Source organism: Crocodylus siamensis, chromosome 1 (genome assembly GCF_052110815.1).
Source record: "Crocodylus siamensis isolate JL-2025a chromosome 1, ASM5211081v1, whole genome shotgun sequence".
Classification (NCBI taxonomy): Eukaryota; Metazoa; Chordata; order Crocodylia; family Crocodylidae; genus Crocodylus; species Crocodylus siamensis.
The window spans coordinates 225,133,784-225,161,140 of record NC_143395.1 but is presented as its reverse complement, the minus strand read 5'-3'; the positions used below and the strand labels follow the sequence as shown (position 1 = coordinate 225,161,140).

Here is a 27,357-nt window from a genome sequence, read left to right as displayed (position 1 = left end):
CTATTGCATATTGCACATTAATTCCAGCCGCTGTAGGAAATTTGGCAGCGTAATGCACCTTTAATGACTTGGGGCACTCCTTCAGGGAGTTCTAGTTTGCTGCCCCTACAGCCATGGAGTATAGCACCAGGCTCCTTGTGGCTCTGCAGGAAGGCTCTGCCCAAGAAAAGAGGTGAGCCTGATCTCTCTCTCTCTCTCTCCTCCCCTTGGAGCCTGCCTGACCTGCGCAGGGGTCCAGTGCTTCCCTTCATGGCTGTGGTGCCCCCTGGGACTGCCTAAGCCAGGTGCTTGTGTGCGGGTGCCACGGGCGGGGGGGCGCGCTGCTGCTGTGAAGGGAAGCGTCAGCCCCTCCTGCAGCCCAGAGACTGCTCTGCCCTCCAGCAGCTCACCCTCCCTTCCCTGCCAGGGAGGCAGGTGTGTGTGCAAAACACGGGGATTTAATCAGCCCTAAATTGAAGTGGTGTTTTTTTAAAACCCACATCCCCTGAATCACTAGATTTCACTGTACAAAGGGCCTGATTCTCTCTTGCACTAAGGCTGCTTTATATCCCTGTGGCAGCATTAAGTGGGTTCAGAACACATCTGCACCCACGCTTGCTTTAAGGTACCTTGACACTGTTAAAGCAATTAAAAAATATTTGTGCAGAGAAGAATTAGGCCCAAAAGGTTTTCTTACTAGATATTTGAACTCACTTGTGATATTTTGTTTTTTGTTGATTAAAAAAAGAACAAAGATGTGCCATCTGTTCAAATTTAAAAGGTGAACTGCAAATGAGATCTCAAAGTCCATCTGCGTCAGTGATTCAGTTTAAATACCAGCATGTCATTCTGGCACAGATGGACTTCTTTGGCAGTTCATCTCTGTGAAACCCAGCTCATGGGTATTATGTGCAGACTAGCACTGATATAAAACCACCATTTCATTGTAGTTGCAGTTGATGAAATATCAGATCTTGAAAAGTTCACGTTGCATCTTAGGGAGACCAAAATGCTTTGCTATCTGTAGGACGCTCAATAGTTTTTGTTTTACTGTTCCTGGAATGTATGAAGTATAGAGATGTTCTTAGTGGTGTATTTTACCATCATTTCTTAAAACTTGGGGATCAATTTGTAGTAACACTTAATGCATATTTCCTTGCATATGTTACTAGATTTGCCCGTCACTTTGGGGTGTGTTCATTAATTAGGGGTATGTTTCTGGGTAATCTGTGATTCCATCAATGTGCTGTTTGTGTTACTTGTGTTTCTGTGTGGAGCTGTATCTCTCCCTTCTGTAAGTCCTCACCCCCAATGGAGCTATCTTGCAGGACTTGGGTTTAGTGGAGCTGGGTTCACTCAAACACATATACACACAGAGATTAACAGGGCACGCCTGAGCTGCGCCAGGTTATTCAGCATTGACAGGGTAACACCCTCATATGCCTTGAACTCAGTTCATTCGTTCTTTCAGCAGGACAATAATAAATGCAGTTAGACACAATACACACGCACTAACAGAGTATGTCTGAGCAGGCTGAGTCCGATCGGCACTTTCAGCTGATACCCTCATGCGCCTCAAATCTCAGTACATCCCAATCTCTTGTCACAATGGTCCTGGTAGTAACTGCCTTGATGAGCAGACCCCACCATAGTTTTGGGGGATTACAGGGATCTTTAGCTTAGGCAGAATAAGCATTACTGCAAAGCAAATGGGGAGGTCCAGGGGAAGGAAGTGTGTAATGTAAGTGAGGTTCAGAGAGAGTATAGCAACCAGCTTGACCATAAAAGTTATTTATTGCCAGATATATGAACTTATGATGATACCAGTAGTAATAGCCATACAAGAGAGACAAATAAAACAGTTACAATATTACATAGTTTCAGTTAGGGATTTGGGGAAGTCTAGCTCAAGTTTGATCAGCAAAAGTCAAGTTTAGAAAGCTGTGCCTGGAGTAAGAGAGTAAAAGTCAGGTTCCTGGAGTCAGAGAGAGAGAGAGAAAGATGTGGGGTCTCACCACTTAGCGAAGCTTGAACTAGCCAAGGTTCCCAGTGTATGTTGGAGCTTGCAGACAGGCAGAGCCCTCAGCATGACTAGTGGAGGGATTCCAGGCAGAAAAGGAGTGGAACTGGTGCAGCTTTTGGATCCAAGCACCTGGACAGAAACTAGAGCTTGGGTAGGGGGTTTGTAGAGGACTAACAATGGCTTAAGGGAGAACACTAGGTTTGCTTATGGGTAAACGGTGGCTCCTGTGCTGGATAATAGGAACTGATCACCCCTGGCCATGGGTGGCATCACTCAGAGGGAGCTTACAACACAGACAAGCAGATTCAGTGTTTTGGGTACCAGTAAAGGAGTCATTACTAGTATTGGTCTGATAAATGCTGAGCGGGATGTGTGCAGATCTGGGTTGATTAGCATTTGGAGCAGGGATCCCCTGTCATGCAGTGCTCCCCTGCTTTTCTGGTCCCAGAGTTCAGTGAGGTCCTCTCCTTGGAATCTCTGTCCTCCATCCTGAATGCTGATGAAGGTGCTTTCTTGCCCCATCTCTCATGTAGATGAATTGCCATCCGGTTCCATCTCCCATGTAAATGAGACATGGGGAGTTGCTTTACTCCTGTCACCCTTGCCTGGGGGGATTTAGGTGCGCCTCCCACTGCATCGTCATTGTCTTTTGTAAATCCTTTCAGGCAGAGGTGGGAGCGTGGTGGTGAGTCCTTTGTGAGTCAGACAGGCTGGGCACTGTGCCGGGGTTCCCCAAGAACATATAGCTGACAGGTAACACATAGCAACAATCTCTTCAAGCAAGTAAGCAGTACCCTGTTTTTCAGAGTTCTTGGTGCCACTAATGGTATCAGTGGCAGTACTTAATATATTAGCTGGATTCTCGTGGGCATTTGTCTTAGTCAGACATGATTAAGAGTTGTTCCTCTTGACTTCAAATATTTTACATTATATTGGGTTCTATCAAGAGGATGTTTGTGTGGCTGTTTTCTTGCTGTGTAGCATGCCTTAAAATAGGCAATATATAATATAACCCAGTGATGTTAAGGGAAACAATAGCAGCAGAGGTTTACGATACAGTAATAAAGTTACAGTAATATATGACATCATAATGCTGTGAATGCACTTCATCCACAGAGTGTCATCCTTTCTGTTCTTTGATAATTCTTCCTTACATTCTGCTGATGATTACAGGTGGCTTTTCTTTCTTCTTTTGCAGAAGTCAGAGGGCCACACCTCTCCCACATGATGGACAGCCAAAAGAAATGTCTCAGGCTCCAGTGCTTATATCCTGTGCTGACCAGTGATGCTCCACTTTATTGTAAAATGTCGTGCTTTACCTAATATCCTAGCCTTGTCTTTACCAAGGGAAGCTAGTCAGTCCATATGATGGAAAATATAGACTGCAAACAAGTGCTTATTGCTCTGACTGGCCCAGATTTCACTGGAAGCCAGAACTTAGCAACTTGGGCCAGGTCCTCCAATCGGAACCCAGTATGTAAGAGGGTGGTGTTATTTGTCTAATAATGAACATGGAATGATCCTGGAGCTTGCTTTCTATTGAAGGCTTTTAAACGGTAAATAGGTGGTTTACATGAAAAAGGCTGCCTTTACTGTAGCTCACACAGCATCTCCTTTACCAACCAGAGAGTATGGAAAACTAGTTTCATATAATATCTAGTTATTCTAAACAAAAATACAGAAAAAGAAGAAAAAAAAAAACCTGACGCACTGCACTAGTTATTATTAGATATTCTTAGTCTTTTTTGTACATGAAGATTTAAGTTCTAAGATGGTTTATATAATAGGTTATGCCTACATTTATATTGTAGAATGAATTTAAAATCTGTTCCGGAGAACTCAAGGCAGCATGGACATATGTACCATTGTTAGCGGTGTTTGTGCAGCCATGTGGTCCAGATGTTCTGCACTTTTATATTTGCCACCAGAGTGGTAGAGTTTACTGGCAAAAATTCTGACAGGCTATGGTTTTTTTTTCTTTGAAATTTAGCATGGAATAACCAGGAAGATTTGCATTAGAAAAAGAGGTGATGTAAGGAAAGAATGGTACTGCAAACAATTGACTTGTCTTTCATGCCTTGGAGAGGGCTCCTTTCTTTTTAAATAGAGGTCTAAATGACTGGGTGGATTGTTCATATAAACAAAAACAACAAAAAAAGTACTACAGATACATTGTTCAGAAGTGACCTTAGTATTACTTAGCTGTTCTGAAAACCTTGAAAACATGACTTTTCAATATACATGCACACCAATACATATAACTCTTACAGACACTGGCATTGTTGTAATTGCTATGCACAGTCTAAATTGAACTAGTAGGTTGTTTAAAGAGACTATTATAGTTTGTGTTCGTAAGGTGGGTGAGTTGTATGCAAGTAAGCCGTGACAGAAGAATAATGTTTGACTAAATTTCGGCAGAGGTCCACCTGCCAGTTTCCTGTCTTCGCTTTTGTTTGGTTTTTGTATTCTGCTTTTACAAGAACATCCCAAAAGTCAGACCAAGTGTATCACTTGGCCTGCATCTTCACTATCTTGACTTAAAATGCTGTATAATCCAGGCAGTTGTTTGCTACCAACAAATGCAAAATTGTTATTAGAAATGACTCCTAGACTTAGAAAATCAACAGGGTTCTTCAATAGCACAAGATTTCTCCCTACTTTTTGCATCATAGCACAAAGAGTTACCAAATTGGTCCCCAGCAATAATTTTCTATTGGTCTTCGTCATACTGGCTGAATTTTTGATAGTATTAGGTTGAGTTTGAAGTTCTTTAACTTAAGTCTTTAAACAATGAGAGTTTACATGGTTCTATCAGGCATTCTTATTTATACTTGACTGAATTGAAAATATGTTTCTGGGGTTATTTTGATGTAATAGCCATATGGACAGTAACTCTATTAATACTTATTAGATTTAGCCTTTCATCGTTGTAGATGTAAGTACAAGTCTTTGGTTTCAGTGCTGGAAAATAATGTACAACATACCACATGAGTTGTAACTAGTGATGAAGAGTTATTCAAAAGCGGATAGCTGGGTAAATCTCATTTAATACAGCACCCTCAAAGATGCATGTATTAGAGAAAGGGGAGAAAAAGGAAATAACGAAGTTGTAAGTTTAAAAGGCTTTTTTGAAAATTCAGGTAAAAATAAGACTGGTAAAGAGCCCCCAGCTACGCCATTTTAGCCTACAGTACTATTTTTAATAAAATGTTATTAATATTTTCTAAATTATTTTAACGCAATGAAAAAACTGTCAGCATTTTAAAACTGTCAGGTCATAGCACGGTGGCAGTTGGAGTTTTGGACCACTTTATAAATTATAATTAGCTGAAATCCAAATATCTTATAGTGCAGGCCATTCACGTTGACAATGGTACTAACTTATTTCTCTAGAAACCCTTAGAATAGATATATTTTTGCCAGAGCACCCCATACTCCTTCAACTTAAATTTCAATATTGTTCCTTAAGATATTTCTGTATATTAATGGTACCTTTTTTAAAAGAAACAAAAAAAGATTACTTTTTTCTATGTGAATTAATATCTTACTTGATCTGCTTTTCCTTAACTTTCCCTTAGACAGGGGGTGGGATTGGGTCAATTTACTGGATATGACTGTTTTCAGATACTTATAAACCTTTTTGTAGATATGCTTAATTTTTAAGCGGTTAGGCACTGAGAGTAGCAGAAATCCTGCAAAGCTATATAGTTCACTAGACATTTGCCTTTGGTTCTCTGAGTGAAGTCTTGATTTCAGTAGCTAGATCTTTTCCTGAATCTACTAGAAAGGGGTATCTGTATTTTCAGGTAACATTTGTTAGCATAACAAAACTTCAGACCAACATTTTACTGTATTGGGTTGGCTTTTCTTTTTCTTTTTGCTTTTCTTTTCTTTATAATTTGTGTGTTATTTTCAATTCCTTTCATTTTGGAAAATCATTATTGCTACGGTGTGTACTTCAGTATACCAGCAAACACTGTCACCCATTGACATGTGTCCACAAATGCCTCTAGAGAAGAAATTGTTGCACCTTATGTATATCTCAAGAAAACCAAAATATGATACTTTTTCTGCTTTGTTTTTTCTGATTATGTTGTATCATACTTTACTGAACCCTTTCTAACCTAGCTAAAACCATCAATATTTATGCATTTAACCTTTAATTTCTGGATCTGAACCTGTGTATAAATCTTTCCTTTAAAAAAAAAAAACAAAAAACAAAAAAAACCCTGATTATCTTAGTCCTCCTCTATGACTTCTGGATGGGAGTGGGAAATCTTGTCTCAAGTGTATAAAGGCAGTACTGTCCCAGTTTTCCTTGGCTTTTTATTTATTTAGTTATCTTTGATATTTCACATGTAGTTTTGAGGTATACAAAATATATTATAGTAGCTGAAGCTACAGACATAAGCAGCTGGGAGAAAATTACTGTAATATTTTTTTTTAATTTTATTAGTACTGTATATGATTATGGGAAAAAACATTCTGCAAGGTATTTTGAGATGCAGGTTCTTAACAACCCTCCCTCCCCTCTCCACACACGCACGCACATTAGGTTATTTTCCAGATATTAGACCAAAATTGATCAAAACCATTATGGAGATTAAACTCTGCTGTAATTATTGCAGTAATTATTCTCTTGAACATGCTGTGATTCCAGAAATAGAATATATTTATTTAAGATGATTGAATGCGCTCTTATGCTACTACAGTGTCCCAAAGTCAGAAACTTAAAACTTTTCTTTTATTAGTTTCTATTCCCAATTGATGGCATTGGCGCATGACTTTTTCAAAATGACAAATAAGCATTGTGCTGGGCAAAGGTGCTAGAAGAAGGGATTGATAGAAGTACCTGAGCCAGTATTGAAACTAGGGGTGCACCAATAAGGATTCCCTTGGCTGACACCAATAGCCTATTATTCACCAGGAGTATCAGCTGATACTCATAACCAATTTACAGGAGCACAGCCAGGCAGCATGGGGAGCAGCACCCTGCAGGTAAGTCTGTGAAGGGGAAGAGGTGTAGGGGAAGGAAGCAGTGTCATGGGGCAGATTGAGGCCCCCACAGTGAGGGAGTGGAGCACGGGGTGTTGTCCAGCCAGGGCAGTGAGTGGGACCCTGGGGCCAGGCCAGGGCAGAGCTGTGGGTGACACTTCCAGGGGATCAGCGTCCCGGCGCTTAAAAATGGCAGCAGGGGTGTTTGAACTAAAGCTCATTGAATGAGCTTTAGTTCAAGTTGCTGCCACCACCACTTTTAAGCATGGGGGCACTTCTAACTGGAGCACAGCCGAGTGGGGTGCAGGTAGAAGCAGGCTGCCTGCTGTGGGCTTGGGGCTCTCCATTTGGCTGCCTTTGCTGCAGGAGCCCTGCACTGGCAGCATCGTGTCCCCTGCCCTTCAAGCAGTGGTGTCAGCAGCAAGTTGTGTCTTCTGCTGCCGGAAGGGCAGGGGACACATCCAGCACACAGCTCCTGGGCAAAGACAGCAGGGCGGAGAGCCCTGAGCCCACAGTGGGCAGCCCACCTCCACTGTGTGCACAAATAAGGGGGGGGGGGGGTGGGGGGGTTCACATGCCACCCCATGCCTCCCTCGGGTGTGCATTCAGTGACAAGGAAGCACCCCCCCGTGGTCCTGGACAAGTTGCCTGCAGCTCTGTTCTGTTCCCTGCCCTGGCCCCAGGGTCCCACTTACTGCCCTGGCTGAGCCATGCTCTCAGTCCCTGCCCCACTCCCTTCCTCATTGTGGGGGCCTTGATTTGGCCCCCCACGCCCCTGCCCATCCACAGACTTAGGTGCAGGGTGCTGCTCTCCACACTGCCTGGCTTCATTCCTGGCCATGTACATGCATACAGCTGTGCACATGCACGTGGTGTTCAGGGGCCCCGGCCAGATGGCATATTGTATTTATTGGTGACGTTATTGGCTACACCAGCCAAAAAAAGCCAATGACTGATGATATGGATTTTCTTTAATTTATTGCTGCCGCTCTGATATGTCACCAATATATCGGTGCATCTCTAATTGAAATGCCACCTGACATCCTTTTTTTCTTTAATTGGTTGTCACTTTGCTTGAGTCGCACAATGCTGGTGAGCAAGCTGCACTAGCAATCCTTATTAAAAACCCATGAGACCTGTAGTGCACCAGCAGAAGGGAGTGCATTAGGCAGAAAAACACCTTTATTTTTAAAGAATACATCTTTTAGTGCAAGGTATTAATGTGAAGTAGTTCTAATTTCTGCTGCCTATTTAGCTACTGTATTCTGGAATGAGCTGAAGAGAACGTCTGTAGTGGGTCTGTTTTAACAATGGCCTAGGAAACGGCCTCCTCTCAACCAGGCAAGGTGGTGGTGACAAAAGGGGGCCTGGAAAAGAACAAAATAGAAAAGTCAAGAAATAGAGTTGTGATGCTGTTGATTCTTGTCTGCACTCCCTTGTTTAATATTGATTTTAATAAGGCTACCTCTACTGGACTGCTTTAGTTTAACTTCTTTTGGCTGTTAGCCCTCACCCTACAGCCTGCTCAGCCATTGATACCATTACTGTATAATTTTCCTTTTGAAGAACAAGCTTCTTATGGAGGGAATGGTGTAAAGGTCACTACGGTGGTAGCCATGCTGTTTATGTTGATGTTACATTGTTATTCTGTGCATTCTGGTTTGAGAGATATTCTCATGTTGGGTCAATGAGGCTGTATTCACAACAGAAATTAGATCTTGTCAGATAGTTGACTTCAGATATTCCCAAAGTAATGCAGCAGTCCAAAAGTTCCTTTCAAAACATATTCTGCATTACGTTTTCTTTCAGGATGTTGCCAAAAAATATAATTCAGCAACTCACACTTCAAACTGTTTTATCCATCAGATGCTATTTGCTGTGCATTTTTGCCAGAGTGTAGAGCTGCTAGGGATCTGTCATATTACTGTAATTTTTCTTGGCATTAATTCTCACTAATCTATATCATTGTGAAATCATTGTCCGCATCTGTCAGAGCTTCGAATCATATTCATGGGGGGGGGCAGCAAAAAAAACTAATGCAGTTAGGCTGTGGTAGAGAAGTTTACTTCTTTCCCTCAATTTTCCAGTACAGAAATTAGTGAGGTTTACACTGCTTGCCTAAATACCATGATAATCTTGCTAACTTTATTAAATTAACACTTCCATGGAAGACCACAGGCAGATATTTGCTGTAGCTTAAACTTGTCTTTCTGTTGGTCCTTGAATGCCGCAGTCCAGAGGCCCATTGTTTGGTTCCACTTCATCAAAGCATCCAAACTTATACTTAAGTAGATCCTTTCCCCAGGACGGCACTGTTATTACTATTTAGCATGTAGAGTCATAGTCATGGACTAGACCTCACTGTGCTTACAGTGAAGCATATGCTTGTGTGCTGTTCTGATTAGAGACATTTTCTTGCATTGGGACCTTAATTCTTGTTATGTTTAAAAATAGTGACATAGACTAACACTCATTAAGTTCTTCCAAAGAATTACTCTGTAATTACTGAGTTCTGACTACTACCAAGTACCAGACAGACACACAGCACACTTAAGTGGAAGTGGATCCATTTTACTTTATATCTTATCAAATTAATTCCTTGACTAACCAGGCTTCCTGCAATAACACTCTAACCTACCTGGCCGAAGTTAAAAACAGCCTCCCTCTCCCCCACTGTTATTTTTTAATTGGTGCCTGGGGCTTTGAAGGGGACAGAGCCGTGTATGGAGTGGAGTGCAGTGAGCTGCAGCCTTTTCTCCGTTAACCAAATATTCTCTATTTAGGAGTTGGCTCCTAAGATAACCTGAGGTTTTCTGATGCCATGTTATGAACTCTGTTTTCATAGATTTCAGTCTTTCCTTGCACATCACAAACCAGGGTGGGATTTACAAGCACACCTGAGTTAGAAATGGAAGTCCTGTGACTGCCTCACTTGGACACTTATGAAAATCCTGTGCCTAAACAAGCCTTGCTGTGACGGTCAAGTTTTTCAGTCTGTCAGCAATTTTAAATGTTGCTGGCTTGTTATTGCCTATTTTCACAGGGCCCAATCTTTCCACCTTCACTCTCCCACATAATTCTACTGATTTTTTTGGCCCATAATTTGGCTTTATTCTCTGTCTTGTTTGCTGTAAACATGCTTTGTAATACCTTATCTCCAGCCAATGGCATAGCAGAGGGATTTCCTTCCTAGATGTATGTAGTTAAAGTCAATAAGCACATTTATAAAATGTCATTCTTTCTTTCAAAAACTTTTACCTAATTTGATATTTTTAAAGTGCACATGTTAAGTCATGTGCATAACATGCTAAAGTACATTAACTGTGATCATGAAACTGAATAAAATATTTAATAAAATATTTGAAATATTTGAAAAAGACCTCTAAATAGATTTCTTTGTTCCCTCTATTTTAGCTGTCCACTATGTGCTTGTAAATAATTTCCCATTCAAAATGAATGGATACAGTTAAATATGGTAAAAATTGAGCTTCTGTGATACTTCACGTGCTTCAAGATCAAGTCCTAGATGAAACAATGCTGGCAGAACTCAGATATTGCTGGAGTAGGAAAACGTGCCTGAATTGAATTAGTTTAGACTGTCATTTCTTCTAAAGATTATTGGGTCCCACCCAGCACCTTTTGAAAAATCCCAGCTGACCTGAACAGGTTTGCATCTCATGCACCTGCATGTGTTTGAGATCAGACCTTTACAGCGGGTTTATGCTGATGAAGTTTCATTGAATTCACTCAAGTTAAACCATGTTGCCCTGGAGTAGCAGCAGCAGAGAATCAGGCTTGTCTCTCTTGCTCATTGGATTTTTGTCTTCCAGGCCTGCTCACAAATTTCATCTACAGCCCACACAAAATTGGCTTAAATCACCTTTAAGTAACAGAGCCCTTGCTTCATTTGTAGGCCCTAGACATTAAAGGATTCGTTTAAAAACTGATTCTTCTACACCAAAATGAGACTTGCTGTATCTTGCTTATGTTGTTGAAGTGCCTCAGGGCTTGAGCCAAGTTTGGCTCCATTTGAACTTGAGCTGTTTCCAATCTGCACAGTTTTTCCCCTTGCACATGCTAGATGACTTAGATTTTCAGGGTCCAATCCACCACTCCTCACGCACCCAAAACACCATTGATTTTATTGGGATGTTTTTGATGTGCAAGGAATGCAAGACGGTGCCCTTGGTGGAGATGGAACGTAATGCTCCGACTACGGTGAAAGAGGACAGCAGTTACAAATGTGCATGTCATCAAGTGACCACAGAAGGTGCTTTTATTAAAATCCTTTATATCAGTCAGAACAGCACTGACCTGAATCAAAAATGAATATTAGGATTTAATCAGCTATGCTCAACAGTAGGGGCACAAAACTATCCTGTGGAAAAGGAAGGGCTTGTCACAATCAGCAAAAATTGCCAAGGGTTTATCTTCTTACAAAGAGAATTCCTAAACCTTTCACACCCTATTGTCTGACATATCAGGGAAGTTAAAATCACCATCTTTTTTTTTTCTCAGTTCAGCATTATTGTCTTTGTTTCATTACTCCAGTTCAGTCTCTCTTGCCTGCTTGCATTTTGTCCTTGCCACCAAAACGTCTTGAAATGTATTTTCGGTTGACTCCCAAGGGCAGACGATTTGAAACCCAGCTTTCACTTGCATTGCTTCTTCCAGTTGCATGGCATTATATTTACATTCTAACTGTCAGGTAAGGTAGATACGTGCATTGGTTTGTGACAATATGGGGAAAAACCCATTTCATCCTGCTGTAGTCACCTATCAAAATGCTGACATTCTACCCTGATGATCTAGTTTTCCACTATTTACTGTCCATGTCTTTTGATGTGCAGCTAATCCTCCTATTACATCAGATTTTTTCCAAGTACAAAATCATAAAGTGAATACAAAAGTATACTCAAGCATTCCATAACCAATCTAAACATCATGGGACAGTCAGATCCTCAGCAGGACACTAGCACTTTGTAACAAAACATGATACATTATATATTTGCTGCAAAGTTTTGTTTTGTTTTGATTTTGGTTTTGTTTCCTTTTTTCAAAAATAAAACTTGTAAGATACAAAGCCTACCATCTTATTCAGTGTGAGCTTCTTTTATAGACTATTTCTGGCACAGAATCTGTAAGAATTTGAAGTTACAATAATTTTTCAAGATTTAGTCTACAGTTCAGCTACAGCTTTCCTTCATTAGTTGCCTTTCATGAGGTTGGCATGTATATTAGATCTTCAGCAGAAGTTCCTTGGCCTATCTCCATCGGTTTTTATAGCAGCTGAAATTGTAATCTATTTTAAGTCAGACAGCATCTTATTTCATGTATAGTAGTGCTCAAAAGCATCCTATTTCTCAGTCCTTGAAGGCAAGCTGATTTAAAAGAAACTCAAGAACCAAACCAGTTAAATTAGTTCATAACTAAAGTTGATTGAATGCTGGCCTCTAATACTTTAAGCCAATTGTAGCATTTTTTAATATCATTTTAAATGCCTCTGGTTCCTTTGTTAAATTAATATCCAGGTACATTTTTCTGAGGACATGCTACATGTGAATGTAGTTTTTCATTATCAGCAAAACATAAGGTGGTTTCATATGCCCTTAATCTCTCAGCCTGTGAGTGCAGATAAGGTGTTAATTTGCTTAAATCCATTATATTTAAGGCTCAATGTATTCCTGCAGCAAAGAACCCCCCCCCCAAAAAAAAACAACAAAAAACCCTACATGGGCAATTGCACCATGACATTGGACTTGTAAGAGGGAGCAAAGTTTTATCCCTAAACAGCCAAATCTTTATGATTTATTGGACCAACTGCATGGTTGGGACAGATTTAAACAAGCTTTCAGGTATCACAATACCCTATCTGGGGTCTCTGGGAGAGAAGCAGGCATAGCAGACCTAAACAGCAGATGGAACAGAGGCTTGAGTAAAACTTCTCCACATGTAAATAAAAATAGGATATAAGAAAGATTATCAAGTAAACTGAGAGGCCTTTCATGTATTTCCTGGACCATCATGGATACATCTCTTCAACACTACCAAAATGTTTACATTCAAATTCAAAGATTCCAAAATATACAAGGGACACATTCTTGGACTTGTCACAGCCATTTCATGCTGCTTTTGAGGCCCAGAAGAGCCTTAAACCCAGGCCAAGAGCCCAATAGGGCCTTCTGCGTTAGGGAATCCTTCAGAGGCACAGAGTCAGCATAGTGGCCCTTATGCAACCTACCTGTAGTGCAAGGGGAATGGATGGGAAGTCAGACAGGATGCATCTGCCCCCTGGCAACCTCCAGTTGCTGAAATATGTTCTCTTGAGCTTTGCCAGCCAACCCCCCAACTTCAGAAGGCCTTGAAAGCCAGCTGTAAACTTTAGCAGAAATCCATTCCCTCTGTCAATGTTACATAGCCTGTATTAATAATCATTTTAAAAGCAAAGTTCTCACTGGTTTCCTTAAAATAAGTTAATGTCTTATTAATTTTTCTTTAGGAAATCAGTGTGCTGGTTCTAAAATATTCCCAGTGGACTATCCACAGACAGAAACATACTGGCCAAATGGTTTTCACCCATCCATTTCTAAGTTCTTTCATTTGTTTTGCTCCCAGTACATTTCTACCTACATCTGTCAGTTTCCATCTGCACAATATTTTTGCAAAGAATTTTTCAGCTCTAGGCCTGCTGCTTTTGATTTTCTCTTACTGTCTGGTGTGGGAGGAAGGGTGAGAGAAGTGAAGGGAGACACAGATTCCCATCCTCAGCCCAAAAATGTATTTGAGACACAAATCTGTGAGGTTCCTGTGTGCAAAATGACACTATCAGGAGTGTAGCTAGTGATGATTAATAGTAATGTGTGATGATAGCAAAGCTGTCCATATGTGTGGACTGGGCTGGGCCAGGCCCCTAGGAAATGGAACATTTTAGCTGCCCACTCTGCCATGGTTCCTGCTTTCTGAAGTCTCATTCTTCACTTTGTTCCTTTTCTACTCTAAATAGCTGCCATCCAAATACCCTAGGCCAGACCAAGCTGACAAAAATAAATCTGCCAAAGGGTGGAAAAGCATGGGGAGTCCATGAAAACAAGGGGATGTTTGATTAAGAGGGAAAGATGAGAAGAGTAACATCATTCTTCCTCAGGCTCAATGTACACTTCCCCCCCCCGGATTTGGGGGTTTGAGCAGCATTAACACTTCCCTTGAAAACCATAGGACTCAAGCCAGATACTGCTAACATTGGCTCACTTTGATTGACCTGATTTGCACTAAGTCATCCCCCAGAGTTTTGGCATGGGAACTGAGGGTAGTCTTAGGCAGGGTGTGGTTGAAATGATGGAAGAACATGGCTGGATTTCCCTTAGATACTGGCACCCCTGGTGTTTTTAGGATACAACGGGTTCCTGTCCCCTGCAATGCGGGATGGCTTCACAACAGGTCACATATTAAAGGTTTAACTATTCTGTAACAATTGCTGCGAAGAGTGACATTCATCTGTTCCAACCAACTTCCTGATTTCATTTTTTTAACTTTAAATATTTTAGAAAAACACCTTCTTGTTCTCCTTGACCCCTCTCATATTAGTGTAGTTTTACTACATACCCCTTTTCCCCAGTTTTTGGTAGGCCAGGCGGACGAAATAAATCCCAGAGAGTGGAAAAACATAGGGAACCTATACAAACAAGCAAACTTATGATGCAGAGAAGGTTAGATTGGCAACACCATCCTCCCTCAGACTTCATGAACGCCTCCATGGTAGATGTCAGAGATATAGAAAACTGGAGGCAGAAAGATCTTCACGTTTTTAGGCATAAGGAAAAAGCCTTTGAGTTCCCTGGAGACTTTAACATGGGTATTTTTCTGTTGAACTCCCTGAAATACCCAATAACAAATGTGACACTTCTGTCGTTCATCCACACAGTTATTTCTATAGCGATGTTTCAGTGTTTTATTTTAAATTTATCCTGGTTAAAACATACCAAGAGAATGCCAGTGCTGACAACTGCTGCCTTTTTTATTAAAAGCATTCAAAGAGGAAGGGATTTTTTTGTGCCTCCCCCTCCCCTCCCCCCTTTGATCTGACACTAGCGTAGGAAACATTTTCTAGTCCAAAAAGAAATTATACTGGTACACCCAAGATTTTCCAGCCATGGCAAACTATTGTACTTTAAAGCTCCTCATGATGATTACAGTTTTGTCTCCCCTTCTTTTCAATCCTATTCCATTCCCACAAGACATTAGTTGCTAATACCTAGCCAGGTGTAACCACTTGTTTGACACTTGGATTTCAGGCTTTCATATGGTTAAAAAAGGGCTGGTTCTTAGAAATTATCAAAAGAGTAGCTGCTAATATGTTGGCACTGGAGGGTTTAAAAATTAACATCCCGTTAGCCAGAAGTCTTAAAGTCTAATACTTCACATTGCACAGCCTCCCTAAATTTACTAGCACACAGGAGTTTCCATTTTGGCTGGGACAAAAGGGCAGCACTGTAATATCAATGCTATTAACCATATAATAGATGATTTTAAAGAACTTGAAACAAAGGTTTCTATCATTTGGAAAGCGGGTGCTCCTAGCTTTCTAGGTAATTAAGGCCCTGTTTCACAACATATTAGATCTTGGAACTGTCACCACCCTAATCCTGGGCATTAACCCTGGACTACATAAACCAGTGTAATTTTCAGTCTTTCAAAACAGTTTACTGTGATGACCTTTTAAAATAAACACTGCATACACACCTGTGACTTACTCTGCCTTGGTTTAAAACCACATCATTTGCAAAAAGGTTACTTCTATTATTGTGTAAAGGAGAAATGAGGGAAAGTTCATTGGGTGTCCTTCCCCCTAGAGTACATGCTTAAATGCTTTCTGTAGTCTAATCCTAGCTGGCTGTGTCACACGCCTACTCCTTGTGTTGGGTAAGTATTACATAGAAAGGGATTCTAAATGTTAAAATGTGTCATAGCAAAGGAGATCCTCAGGTTTGTGAGATCAAGGCCCCTTGTTTCAAGAGCATTCTCGTAGTCAACCTCCCAGTCACAGGTCCCTACAGGATAACATGACATGTCTGGGGCTTCTGCAACAATTTCCTTGTGCAGCCTGGCAGTCTTTTCAGAGCTTCTCTAAGGTGTTCAGGCTTTTTTTAAAAAAGGAGCTGAAGTGCCTGTAGAAACAGCTGGAAGAAAGGCTAAAGAGCAACTATTATGTGAACTAGGTTTCCACAGACAACAGTTGCAGAACCCATGGCATGCAACCTCGAAGATTTCACCTTAGAATTGGGCCAAACCTTGTGTGCAAGATCAGCAAAGATAGGTGAGAAATTGGAGGAAATTCCCCATTTTAGGAGATGGACTCTTACCCGCACTATTTCCCCCAAAAGGTCCTTATTTCATGAACTAGACAAAACCCATTTTAAACAAAGAAAAATTGAAGCTAGTGCAGGGTCTGGAAAGCAGCAGTGGCTTGTTTCAGTGCCTGTGGCCATAATTTGTGTGTTGGAAGGAATATGCCATCCACTTGAGGTGTAATGCATTTTCCAAGTTACAATGCAGGTCCCAGATAAAATATGTTTTTGGCACCTAGTGAGATCTCAGTTAACAAATGTATCCATTTACCAATCCTGGAAACAATGTTGAGTGCTCCTCGTTTTAATTATACCTTAGGCATATTATTTATAGTAGGTTTCTGAAAATACAGACTGGTTGGCAGGTAGAAGGATAGTTTTGATTTGGAAAGAGATGTATATGGTATGTGGCCATTTAATTTTGGTATTTTATTGTTAACCCAAACTGCACTCATAATAATTCTGTCGAGTACACTATGTGATGAATACAGGTTTGTCGGGGAGAAAGGGGGGAGGTTTAAGTGGGGTTAACAACTTGACTACTCATAAATCTGCTCGCATGACAGCATCCTACAAAATCAATGTTGTTAAGAGATGAACACAAAAATGTAGTGTATGTAATAAGAGTGAATTTTTCTGGTAGATGTTTTAACATCAGATATCAGTCCAGGTGTAAACCATGGTAGTTTCAGTGATATCCATACATCTATGTTGGTTTACATCAGCCAAGGAACTAATCTTCATAGCAGGGCAGGGAAAGGTGGCTCTTGTTTTTTGTTTGAAAGAGGAAAGAATCTGGGGTATGAGATGAGAAAATCCTTGTATTAAATAAAAATCCACAAAGTTACTGAGCGGCATCTTTTTGCCTGACACAGAAAAAGGATCGTAATAAAACTTCGTTGCTATGTCTATTGTCAAAGGTGTTGGACGTGCAGCTCAGTGTTGCCACAAGTTTGTTGGACATTTCCTGTTTTTCCACAACTATTATAAATTTACCGTGGAATACATCAGGAACAGCAGACCTATGGTCTATTCACTGTCCTAGGGCTATGATCACACCTTGGGGGTGTGTATGACTGCTCCAATAAAACTGAAGGCAGCAAAGCAGTGAACATGAGCTTTGGGTGCCATAGGGTACCAGATGATGGTATCTCAGATGACATTGCTATTTTGGTCAGATGCTGCTGTATACAAACTGTTGCTTTAAGTTGGCATTTTTAGCAGTGGTCCTTATTTTTATTATAATAGCACCTCAGAGGCCTATTCAACAGCCAGGATCCTACTCCATGGATCTAGATTTGTTGCAAGAAAGCTACTCTTGTACTGGTGGGGTAAAATTGCACTCAGTGGGATGGAAATCTATTTCTCTTATGGTAGACAACCAGAGTGCAGCTTGTGACCAACCCTGAGTTATGTAACTGAAGTGTAGGAATTCTGTTACCCTATCTAGGTACACAAGCGCTCCCATCCTAGGAATAGGATCACCTTCTGGAGACACAAACATTTCTTTTTTCTAAAACGGGATCTCTTACCCGAGGGGACAGTAGAATCGGTCCTGCAATTTAGTCGGACATTTGACTGACATTATGTTCCTAGCCAGATGCCCTTTTGTTGTCCAGTAGGTGAAACAGAATTCTGCCCTTCTGCGATATTTTGAGCTGATTTCTTTAGAAGAAGATTACTTAGTAGGGATCACTCTTGTACACATGTTATGTTGTCCTTTTATGTCCCTTACCCATAGAGAAAAAAAATCGGAGAAAATTGTAGACATAAATAAAGCTTTGTTGAGGCCAGATGAGTCAGATTCTGTCTATCGTTGGCTTCAAGACTTACTCTGGATTTAGGCAGGGGTATCAGGGGGCAGAAAGACTTTGGTACTGTACCTTGAACAATCCAACATCTTCATAGAAGAACTGCAGTGTCATAGTAGACTATGTAAAAAATCTTACGTCAGTCGAAAGGATATCTGGCTGAGGTAGTGCCAATGATTTTTTTTAAACAGTAAAACACTGTTAAAAGTGCTGTTTGGGTAGCAAAGTAATGTTAATTTTTAACTTTTAGATTGCATTTAGTCTGTTAGCATGACTTCCAAGTTGAGTGCTTCCCTGCTGTTGCATATGGATCAAGAGGAAAATATCGATATTCCAATATGAATAAAGTATTGTAAAATGTAGGATGCTGTAGAATATCTGAGTGAGAGGCTTGTGTGGCTCTTAATCAAGACAGACAGTTGTGTAGGACTTGGCTCTGTAATCTATGTAAAATGTATGTAATGATACTCATCTTTCAATATCCTGAGGTGGGCTTGAGCAGGAAACGGACTTAATGTCCAGATCACAATGTCAAAGATTGGGAATACTTGGCTGGATGGCTTCTCTCTATCAAAAGTTAAAGAATCTGTCCAAGAGAGGGGAGTGCTACCAGAAAAACAGCATGATGCAGAGCACAGGACTTTGGATGGAGCTGAAAAGACCTAATGTTTATTCCTACCTCTTCCACTGGCCTTGGATAAGTCACTTTTGGTGCCAAAGTCCTTTTGTGGAGATGACCCAGAGTGGGATTTAGGTCGGACTTATTTGCCTAAATCTAAATATTAGATCATCAACACCCCCACATAGTTGTCTTTGACACTTGCCACTTAAGTTACTCACATTATGTTCTTGAGGCTTCTTTCTGGACATTTTCAACCATACTTCAGTGATGCAAGTTTGACTCATTGCCTAAAGCTGAACCATGTTTGCTTTAGCCAATGATTTTCTAATGTAAAATATATATAGCTTGGGACAGTGGCTTGGGACCAAGGGCTTCCCTTCCCAGATAAGTGCCCTATGTAACAGTCATGCTCACTCGGTCATTCCTCAAGCTTGCTTGCTTTTCTGCAACAACAGAGTCTCCCTGTGCCTGAAGAGGGGTACTTGCATCAAAAAGCTTGCAAAGATCTTTGTTCAAACTACTCAGTTGGTCTAATAAAAGCTATCACGTCTACCCGAGAAACCTTGCCAGTTTTAAATGGAGAACTGGAAAGTGCCCCCAGCATATTACCAGAGTGACTAGGGCACTCACTTGAAACCCATTCAGAGAAAGAAAGGATTCCAATTCAGATATCCCACATCTTGAATGAGCTCTCTAACCACTGACCTATTATATATAAGCAGGTGGCTTCTTCTTCTTCCCACTACTTTTGACAGAAAAGTTTCTTCCCTGTTCATTTTCTGAAAGAAAGTAGGTAGATTTCTACCTTCCAGCGAGGACTCTGGGATGTGAATCCCAAATAGGAGGCGGTACCTCTTGGAAGTGCAAATTAAGTACCTTAGCCCCAGAAATGGGTATCTCAGCCCTGTCCTCAGTGTTTCCCACTGGCTCCCTGGATGGTTTCCCAAGTACTGGGCACATCTACATGACACACTTTACTACACAGTAGACCAATTTACTGCGCAGTAAGCATCGCCATCTACACATGTAGATGCTTCTGTGCAGTAAATTAGTCTACTCTGCAGTTAATTTGCCACAGCTGTTTCCTGGCCCTGTGCTCCCTGCCAGCCCTTGAGCTAGCACCCAGGGGGAGGCTGGACCTCCCCCTGTCTGCTGCAGGGGGGCAAAGCAGGTGGGGAGCAGCCCTCTCTTGGCTGCTCCCACTGGGAGAGAATCTGTTCCCAAGAGGGAGCACATGTAGACATTTTAACTGCGCAGTAAGCCTACTTCAAATTAAATAGCATGTGTAGACACACGCACTGTGTGGGAAACACAGTTGCCTAACTCAGCACCAGGGATCCTGTTATGGGGACCAAATGCTTAACTCCCTTTAGGTCTTGGCCTTTGTTCTTTCTTTCTCCATCGGAAACTAGAGAAGCTATTTTTACCAGCACCATTTGATCCCTGCCTCTATAAACAGCTCCATTTCTATTCAGTTGGAATATATTCATCACTTATGTCTACAGTTCAGGGACAGATTTTTACCATGGGATTCTACAGAAGCCTAATGGGTCATAATAACATATGCATTAGCAAACTGCATGGACTAATTGTGATTTGAAAGCAGTCTGTGCCTAAAGAAACATGGATCTCTTGTTTCACCTCATAATAGTGACCTATTGGTCTTGTACAATGTATGGATAAGCCATAAGAGTAGTGTATAATTTCTACTGGTATGAGTTCTGGGTGGCTACATTCTGTATAAAACACAGGTGCTCCCACACAGTGAGTACATGCTAAATTTTTAGAATAGAATTAGAGAAGCTATTGTGCTTGAAGTACTTTTGTCACTTTATAAAAACCCACTAATCTTTAAGTTACCTTTAAAACTGCATCTTTACTTCAGCATTTTCCAGTTGCTAGCATATTCCCAAATGTGACTCGTACTAAAATGCAACTCATTTGTGTGCACTGAATGTTATTTAGCCATGGGAATAGTAAGTGCCAATGTAGAAGAATTTATATAAAAAGTGGCATTTTATATTACAACCCATAGACATAGTTAATGGAAATGCATGCATGTACATGCACACACACACACATACACAAATGTAATATAAATATATTAATCTATTTTGTTACTACAGATTACATAACCTTAGGATAACAGGTTTCCTCCATTGGGATCTACAAACTGTCTTTATAATGGAATAAATATATCCGTAAGAGACAGCAAAATGTGCACATTTTGACAATCTTTGAAGGCAAATAATCAGACTTATTTACTGGAAAAATATTTTTTTGAGGAGGAAAAATTAATATTTCATTTTTCTGATAAAATGTAGAAATGCTCTTAAGCTCACTACGCTGGAAATAGAAATACAAAATGATGGGTGGTGTTTTTAACTAACACATGTAGCATCAGAACTAAATGAAGTCCCTTGGCAACCCCAGTCTGTAACACTTGGCAACACCGACAGAGAGATGTGTTAATGCATATAAAGCCCGCAGCTGCCGTTAACATCCTGTAAATCTCAACAGTTGTTGAAATTCCATTGCCATCACAGAAGCAGTTTGCATGAAAGCTGCTTTAAAAAAATATGGCCCTTGATATTGTAGACATTTTTGTCAAATACATAGTCTAAATTGAAGCCACCCCTTCACTTTACAGACAAAATGTGGTAGCGTGAGTGGGGTTTTTTACTGTAAGATAAAAATGGCAGGCCTTGCTTTAAAAACCCTTTCTATTCATCCTGCCTTGTCTTCCTTCTTTCCTCAGGTTACTAGAAAAGCTTCCTTCTGCACTCACTGACACTGGTGGCAACACTCTCAGTGACTTTCAGTGGTGCAAGATAAGGCCTATTCTGAGGTGCTCAGCAACTCTGAATATCAGGCCTTTGTATTTTATTCTGGTGGTGATCTTTCCTTTGGAACTCTTGAGTGCTGTTCCAAAGAAGTAAAGAGAAAGATGTCGGGTCCTCTGGCCACAGACGTTAAGACTGCAAATATCTCTTCTGCCATATCTCTCTTGGAGTAAATAAGCAAACTCAGATGAATAACCTGAGTTATAGGCACGCTACAGCATGAAAAAGCCAGAAATCCAAACAAATCTTCAGAATGATCTGAAGTATTTTTGCATCCTATCCCTTGGTTTTAAGAGTAATGGTCCAACTCTTCAACTGCTGTAAATGGGCAAAGCTCCCTGGATTTCCACAGGTCTACGTGGATAAAAACACGCTTTGAGAACTCGGCTTATTTATTTAAGAACTGAAGCTCTAATCATTTCATATGGAAATAATTCATTGACCCAGCCTGCATTTTCCCCCAGAAGCATTTGTTAGATCTGTCATGCTTTTGTCATTTCTGTGTGAGCCTAAACAGAACTGTGCCAACTAATTAGCAAGAAATACAAAGTTGAGGCACTTGCTTATTTTTTGTCCTTTAAATAAACAACAAAAATGGATGAGTTACTAATTCTGATCAATCCATAATTACTAAGAGAAACTGAATATCGATTAAACAAATAAGAAAATGTAGGGCTCACCATGGCCAGTAACTCATGTCACAGGGAAGTCCATGGAAACCTCCAGATCAGCTTGGCTTTTCAAGTGGAGCTTAATATTAACCCAACTTTACTGGCCCTACTAACTTTATCCAGTGCTGCACAGCCCAGTGCAAACATACTCTTTGAGGGAAATCATCAGTTGTTCTTCAGAGACCCAGTTTGCCCCTGCTTCGTGCCCAACATGGTCCTTTATTTCTGTTCCAAGGGAGTGCCCAGCAAGTGTAAACCATTACAGGTGTGATTTCCTTCTTTTGCACCAGTTACACACTAGCATAGCTGCCAATTCACAGCAGTGCCAGATGAGGGTCAAATACAGAATTTCGGGTTTAGTAACATAATACGCCAAGTTTGCACAGATGTAACGTGCAGCACACAGTACAAAGCAGTGGACAGATAGATGGCAATAAGGCATGAATTCCCAGTCCCATTAAAATCAATGGAAAACTCCCATTTTATTGAATACATGAGGATATCAAAGGTACCTAACAAGTGCCAGTAACTTCCATTAGAGGCTTTGTTCCTAAAATTATACCTTCTGCATTAATATACTGGGTAAACAGCTAAACTTTTCTTAAAAGGAGTTTGAGTGTTTATGATGTTACATATTTTGTTCCTAAAACATTTCATTTTCCGGGCTAGTCTAATTATGGCTGAAAGTAAAATTATTGTCTTTATGTAGAACATGAGCTTCTTTGCTTGAGCCGGACACACTCTAATTACCTGCAGTTGTGAGACTGCATATTAATACCTGATTAAAGACTGAAAGCACATGTTGCTACAAACAAGTCCATACTACAGTTGAATGTAGCCTGAAGAACAGGCTATTGTTAATGGGTAATATGAAGTTATAATTAAGTGCCATAACCTCAGTGTGAATATAAAACAGTACTGAATATAAAGTATGTGCTAATATCCTTAGGTAACTAGGTAACATCCAGTGTCCAGTCATATCCACACTTATTTTGGAAAGCGTGTTTTGGCATGTTAATTTGAAATAGGGATAAGCTGTCAGACAAGCAAAGTGTACTTGTACAAATCACATTTTGCGGTCTTCATCATGTCAAGTCATTGTAAGAACCGACTAGCAACCTGTTCAAATAAATTACCTTTGTATTTAGAAATTACATACATCTCATTCCTATTCACCAATCAGCTATGATCCTAGATAGTCAATAATGTTTGGGGGTTTGTATTGTCATTTGTATTGGTTTCTTGGAACTTAATTATTGTTAAGATCATTGAGCATTTATTTGCATTAATTCTTCACCATCAAACTGCTGATAGAAATGGGCATTAGACAAACCAGATTCAAGGACCAGTTGCATTTAAAACTGCTGTACATGTCCTATGCAGCAAAACTTCAAACTAATGTTAATATCTCTCAGTGATGGTTCTCCTTAGATTTTGTGATTGTTTGTTTCAAGCCTTGTTGTAATTTAGATAAAGAATCTTTTTTTAAACAGATAATGATTTATTTAAAATGCCTGTTGGGGAGAAGAGTAGGGAATTTAAATACATAGTTTAAAAGATTTTAAATACTAGTCCTTGCAGGATATAAACTTAGGGTCATTCAAAATTTTTAGATTTTCAATAACTTTTAAAACCTTTCCCCTTGTTGTTTATCAGACACCTAATAGATTAATCAACGTTTGTCAAACATGAGAGTCCTGATTAAACTATTTCATGACAATTTTTAAATATATTTTGCAATTAATTTTTCTGACTTTTTCAGATAGCTCTACCGTAAACAATATATGGGATCATAGCTAGCAGGACTTCATCTGAGCCACAGCAGTGCCGTATAACAAAGTATTTGTGTTATTGGACTATCTGAGAAAAAAGGTAGATGGAAAACTGGAATACTGGACAAGATCTTTAGATACATCACGTTATAAGTGTATAACAAACTACTGTCTGACATGTACAACTTTGCTAAGTTACTAAGTTGCCAGCTTTAGGACCTAGACAAGAAACCAACCACCAAACAGAATTTGACCAGTTAACTATCATAATCACTTATAAATGCAACTTCTAAAAAGAAAACAAGCTCGCTATTTAATGATTCCATAGAAGTCCGGGGTGAAATTTCCTAAAGGCACAAGGACACTTCAGCGCCCAACTCCATTGGTAGTTGAGCAGAAATGTCCTTTGTGCTTCTGAAAATCTCCTCCCTCTTGCTAGACTTAGACACTTTAATGACGACTGTTAGCCATATCGGAGAGGTTTGGCCCAACCTTTCTTCTAATGCTGTATCTTTTATCTAGAGGCTGTCTTATTTTTTTACCAAATGTGACAAGTGGAATAAACCTGCCTGCTTTTTAGGCAGTACCCTTTTACAGATTTGTTACGAGAAGCCAGTCTTTAAAGCCATGTTGTGAGTCACAAGCCAAATAAGGAAAATACAAATCTAACCTGACTGTGCTTGTGGCCACTTATAAAGACCAAAAACATTCAGGTACCACTTGCATTTAGTAATCTTGGCTGTTGAGCTCTGTAAATACAGTGGATTCTCTTTGTAAGACCTTTCTTTTGCATATTTGCTCATGCTTTAAAGAGGAACTGTGCTGTGAAAAAAGGCTGATGGGTATCTTCAGATGCAGTATCTCATCTACAATACCCTATAGTGAGAGGTTCCCATATGAGAAGCTGGTCCAGTTTCAGTTGATGTCAACAAGAAAAATCACACTGATAACTATATAAGGAACAGCACACCTGCTTATTAAATTAAGATGACCTGCTGTTTTTTATGATTCATTTTTGAGACACATGGCCTAAACAACCTATATTCTCTCCATTCCCAAAGCAAATCCAGCAGACTATATTTTTAAAGTTATAATTGATCTGAGCTATAGCCCATCATGATGCCAGACTCAGATGCTCTCTTGCTTTCCGTGTTCTAAGTGACCTTTTAAATCCAGAAGGTGTTATATATATATACAGCAAATAGGGACTTATTCAACTTTCATTCTCTGCCCAGAGCTCCCATTGCCATGAATGGGAGTTCAAACAAAAAGCAAAAGCAGAATCTGTCCCTAAATGTTATTAAAATAGATTACTTTCATCTTGCAACTTGATTCTGCCACGTGGAAGCTCCTTTAAAGGAATCCCCATGGACATCAATGAGAAATGCTGCTGGAGGTGAGGATGGTATCTAGATCATACTGTTGCAATATGATTACAGGCTTGGGTTCTCAGCAAAACTGAAAGGAGTCATGGTCCCAAATCCTTTTGCAATTCTTAACCTCTGGTGGGCTCCCCTGAAAATTTTAGTCACAGTCCTCCAAAGTTGGCAAGTAGGATGATGATCCTAAAATACAGCTTTCTGTTAAGCTTACCAATTCTGGTGAAATTAAAGGTTTCAGGTTTTTGAGTTGCTATAAGCATCCCTGTGAGTTAGGCAAGTTCTGCCTCCCTATTACACACAGAAACTGAGCAGGTTAAGTGACACTCTGGGGACATATCTACATGTGACACTATGCTGCCATAGCGGTGCACTACAATGATGTAGCATCCATGGGTGTCTGTATGTGACCAGCAGCTACTTTGCCATAGCAGTGCACTTCCCCCTTATAGCGTGCCGCTATGGCAAAATATTTGCTAAAAATAAACATGCACTGCGAGTACAGCTTAGTACAGGCAGTTACTGAACCATGCTTTAGTATTTCCAGAAGGAAGTACTAAAGCACAGCACAGTAACAATGTCGCCATAGGGCAGTGTGTAGACATGCCCTGAATGTACGTTGAATGCACCAGGCAAAGGTGAGATAAGAAGTAGGAACTGCTGGTTCCCAATTTCACACCCATCTCACTGTCCATGAGAGTAGTTTTATTAAATATTAATTTTGCTGCATATTAAGCCATATCTGCAGCAGCCTGTGATTTTAATGCCAGCAAATCTTTGGGTATGACTTAAGAATGCAGAGTGTTTTTCCTCTCTCGTTTTGCAGTCTCTCACAACAGATCCTAATCCCTCTAACTCCCACTAGTTTCCTATATTCGAACCTGGCAGCTTTGCTTAGGATAAACATAAATGGATTGAAGGATATTGCGGCAGTCAGAAAAAGACAAAAAAAAAGCCTGCATTCTGTCAGTTTGCTCCCATTTTGTTCAAGGTCAGTCTGAAGCCAGTCTGAAACCATTCCAGGATTCAAAATCCAGAGTTTAGTGTCAGAAACTACAGGAATTGGCAAGTTTAACAGGAATTATAAGTACAGTAAAAAAAAAAAAACCCACACCTAAAACCCAATCCTGTAAGCTCTCCGTATGTTGATGTTTCTTTTAAGCCATTGATTCAAAAAAGGAACATGCATCTAAGCTCCACTGCCATCTTAAATTTTGCAAGGTGTAAAGTAAGGCCTGAATATGTAACTCTAAACATATCTCCCACACTCAGCTAGCATAACTGCAATCTGAACTACTTATTTCTCCATCAGCTTGAAGATTGTTAGGCAGGCAAAAAGTGCCTATGCCAGATCATGCAAGGTACAAAAGAATGTCTAACTTCTCTGTTTAATGTTTGCTTTTTCCAGGGATGTTTTAATTAAGATGTTGGTGACATCCTATAATTGCTTTTGACCACCTCTTTTGTGTTTCATTATCTGTCTTGTTTAGTGTCTATGTTAAGTGAAAAAAGAGAGAAAGGATGTCTGCCTCTTCATAGGTAAAGATTGCTGATTTATAGTGATTTACAAAGTAGGTGGGTATTATCTGGCTTTACTATCATGTAAACGGAGTCAAAGACTAATAGTGAATTCAGTAGTATTCATTGTATTGGTAGGACCAGCTGTCCATTCATTTATTTGATATCAGGAACACTGCAAATAGATCTTACCCACTAAGATATCTCCCTTAAAACTACTTTGTAAAGTTAACCTATCAAAATAGCTTACATTCAGTAGCCTATACTGTGCTTGTACATTGTTATGAAGAATATATATTTATTACTACACAGTTATTGAATTGTATTGTGTTATACTCAAATTATGGCTTCTGTTGAAGGTTCACTGTCTTTGTTGAGACACTGATGCTTTTATTTGTAC

General features: G+C 40.1%; 1 protein-coding gene across 11 annotated transcripts in view; it reads left to right on the top strand.

The window, feature by feature from the left end:
- Window positions 1-12,093, top strand: part of BBX (BBX high mobility group box domain containing) — a 198,007-nt gene extending 185,914 nt beyond the window's left edge. For all 11 annotated transcript variants that reach the window (XM_090058208.1, XM_090058178.1, XM_090058199.1 and 8 more), the window contains one exon: window positions 3,201-12,093. In XM_090058208.1, coding sequence (XP_089914334.1) covers window positions 3,201-3,288 — 88 coding nt within the window. In that variant the 3' untranslated portion in view covers window positions 3,289-12,093. The remainder of the gene's footprint in view (window positions 1-3,200) is intronic.
- Window positions 12,094-27,357: the final 15,264 nt, after the last annotated feature.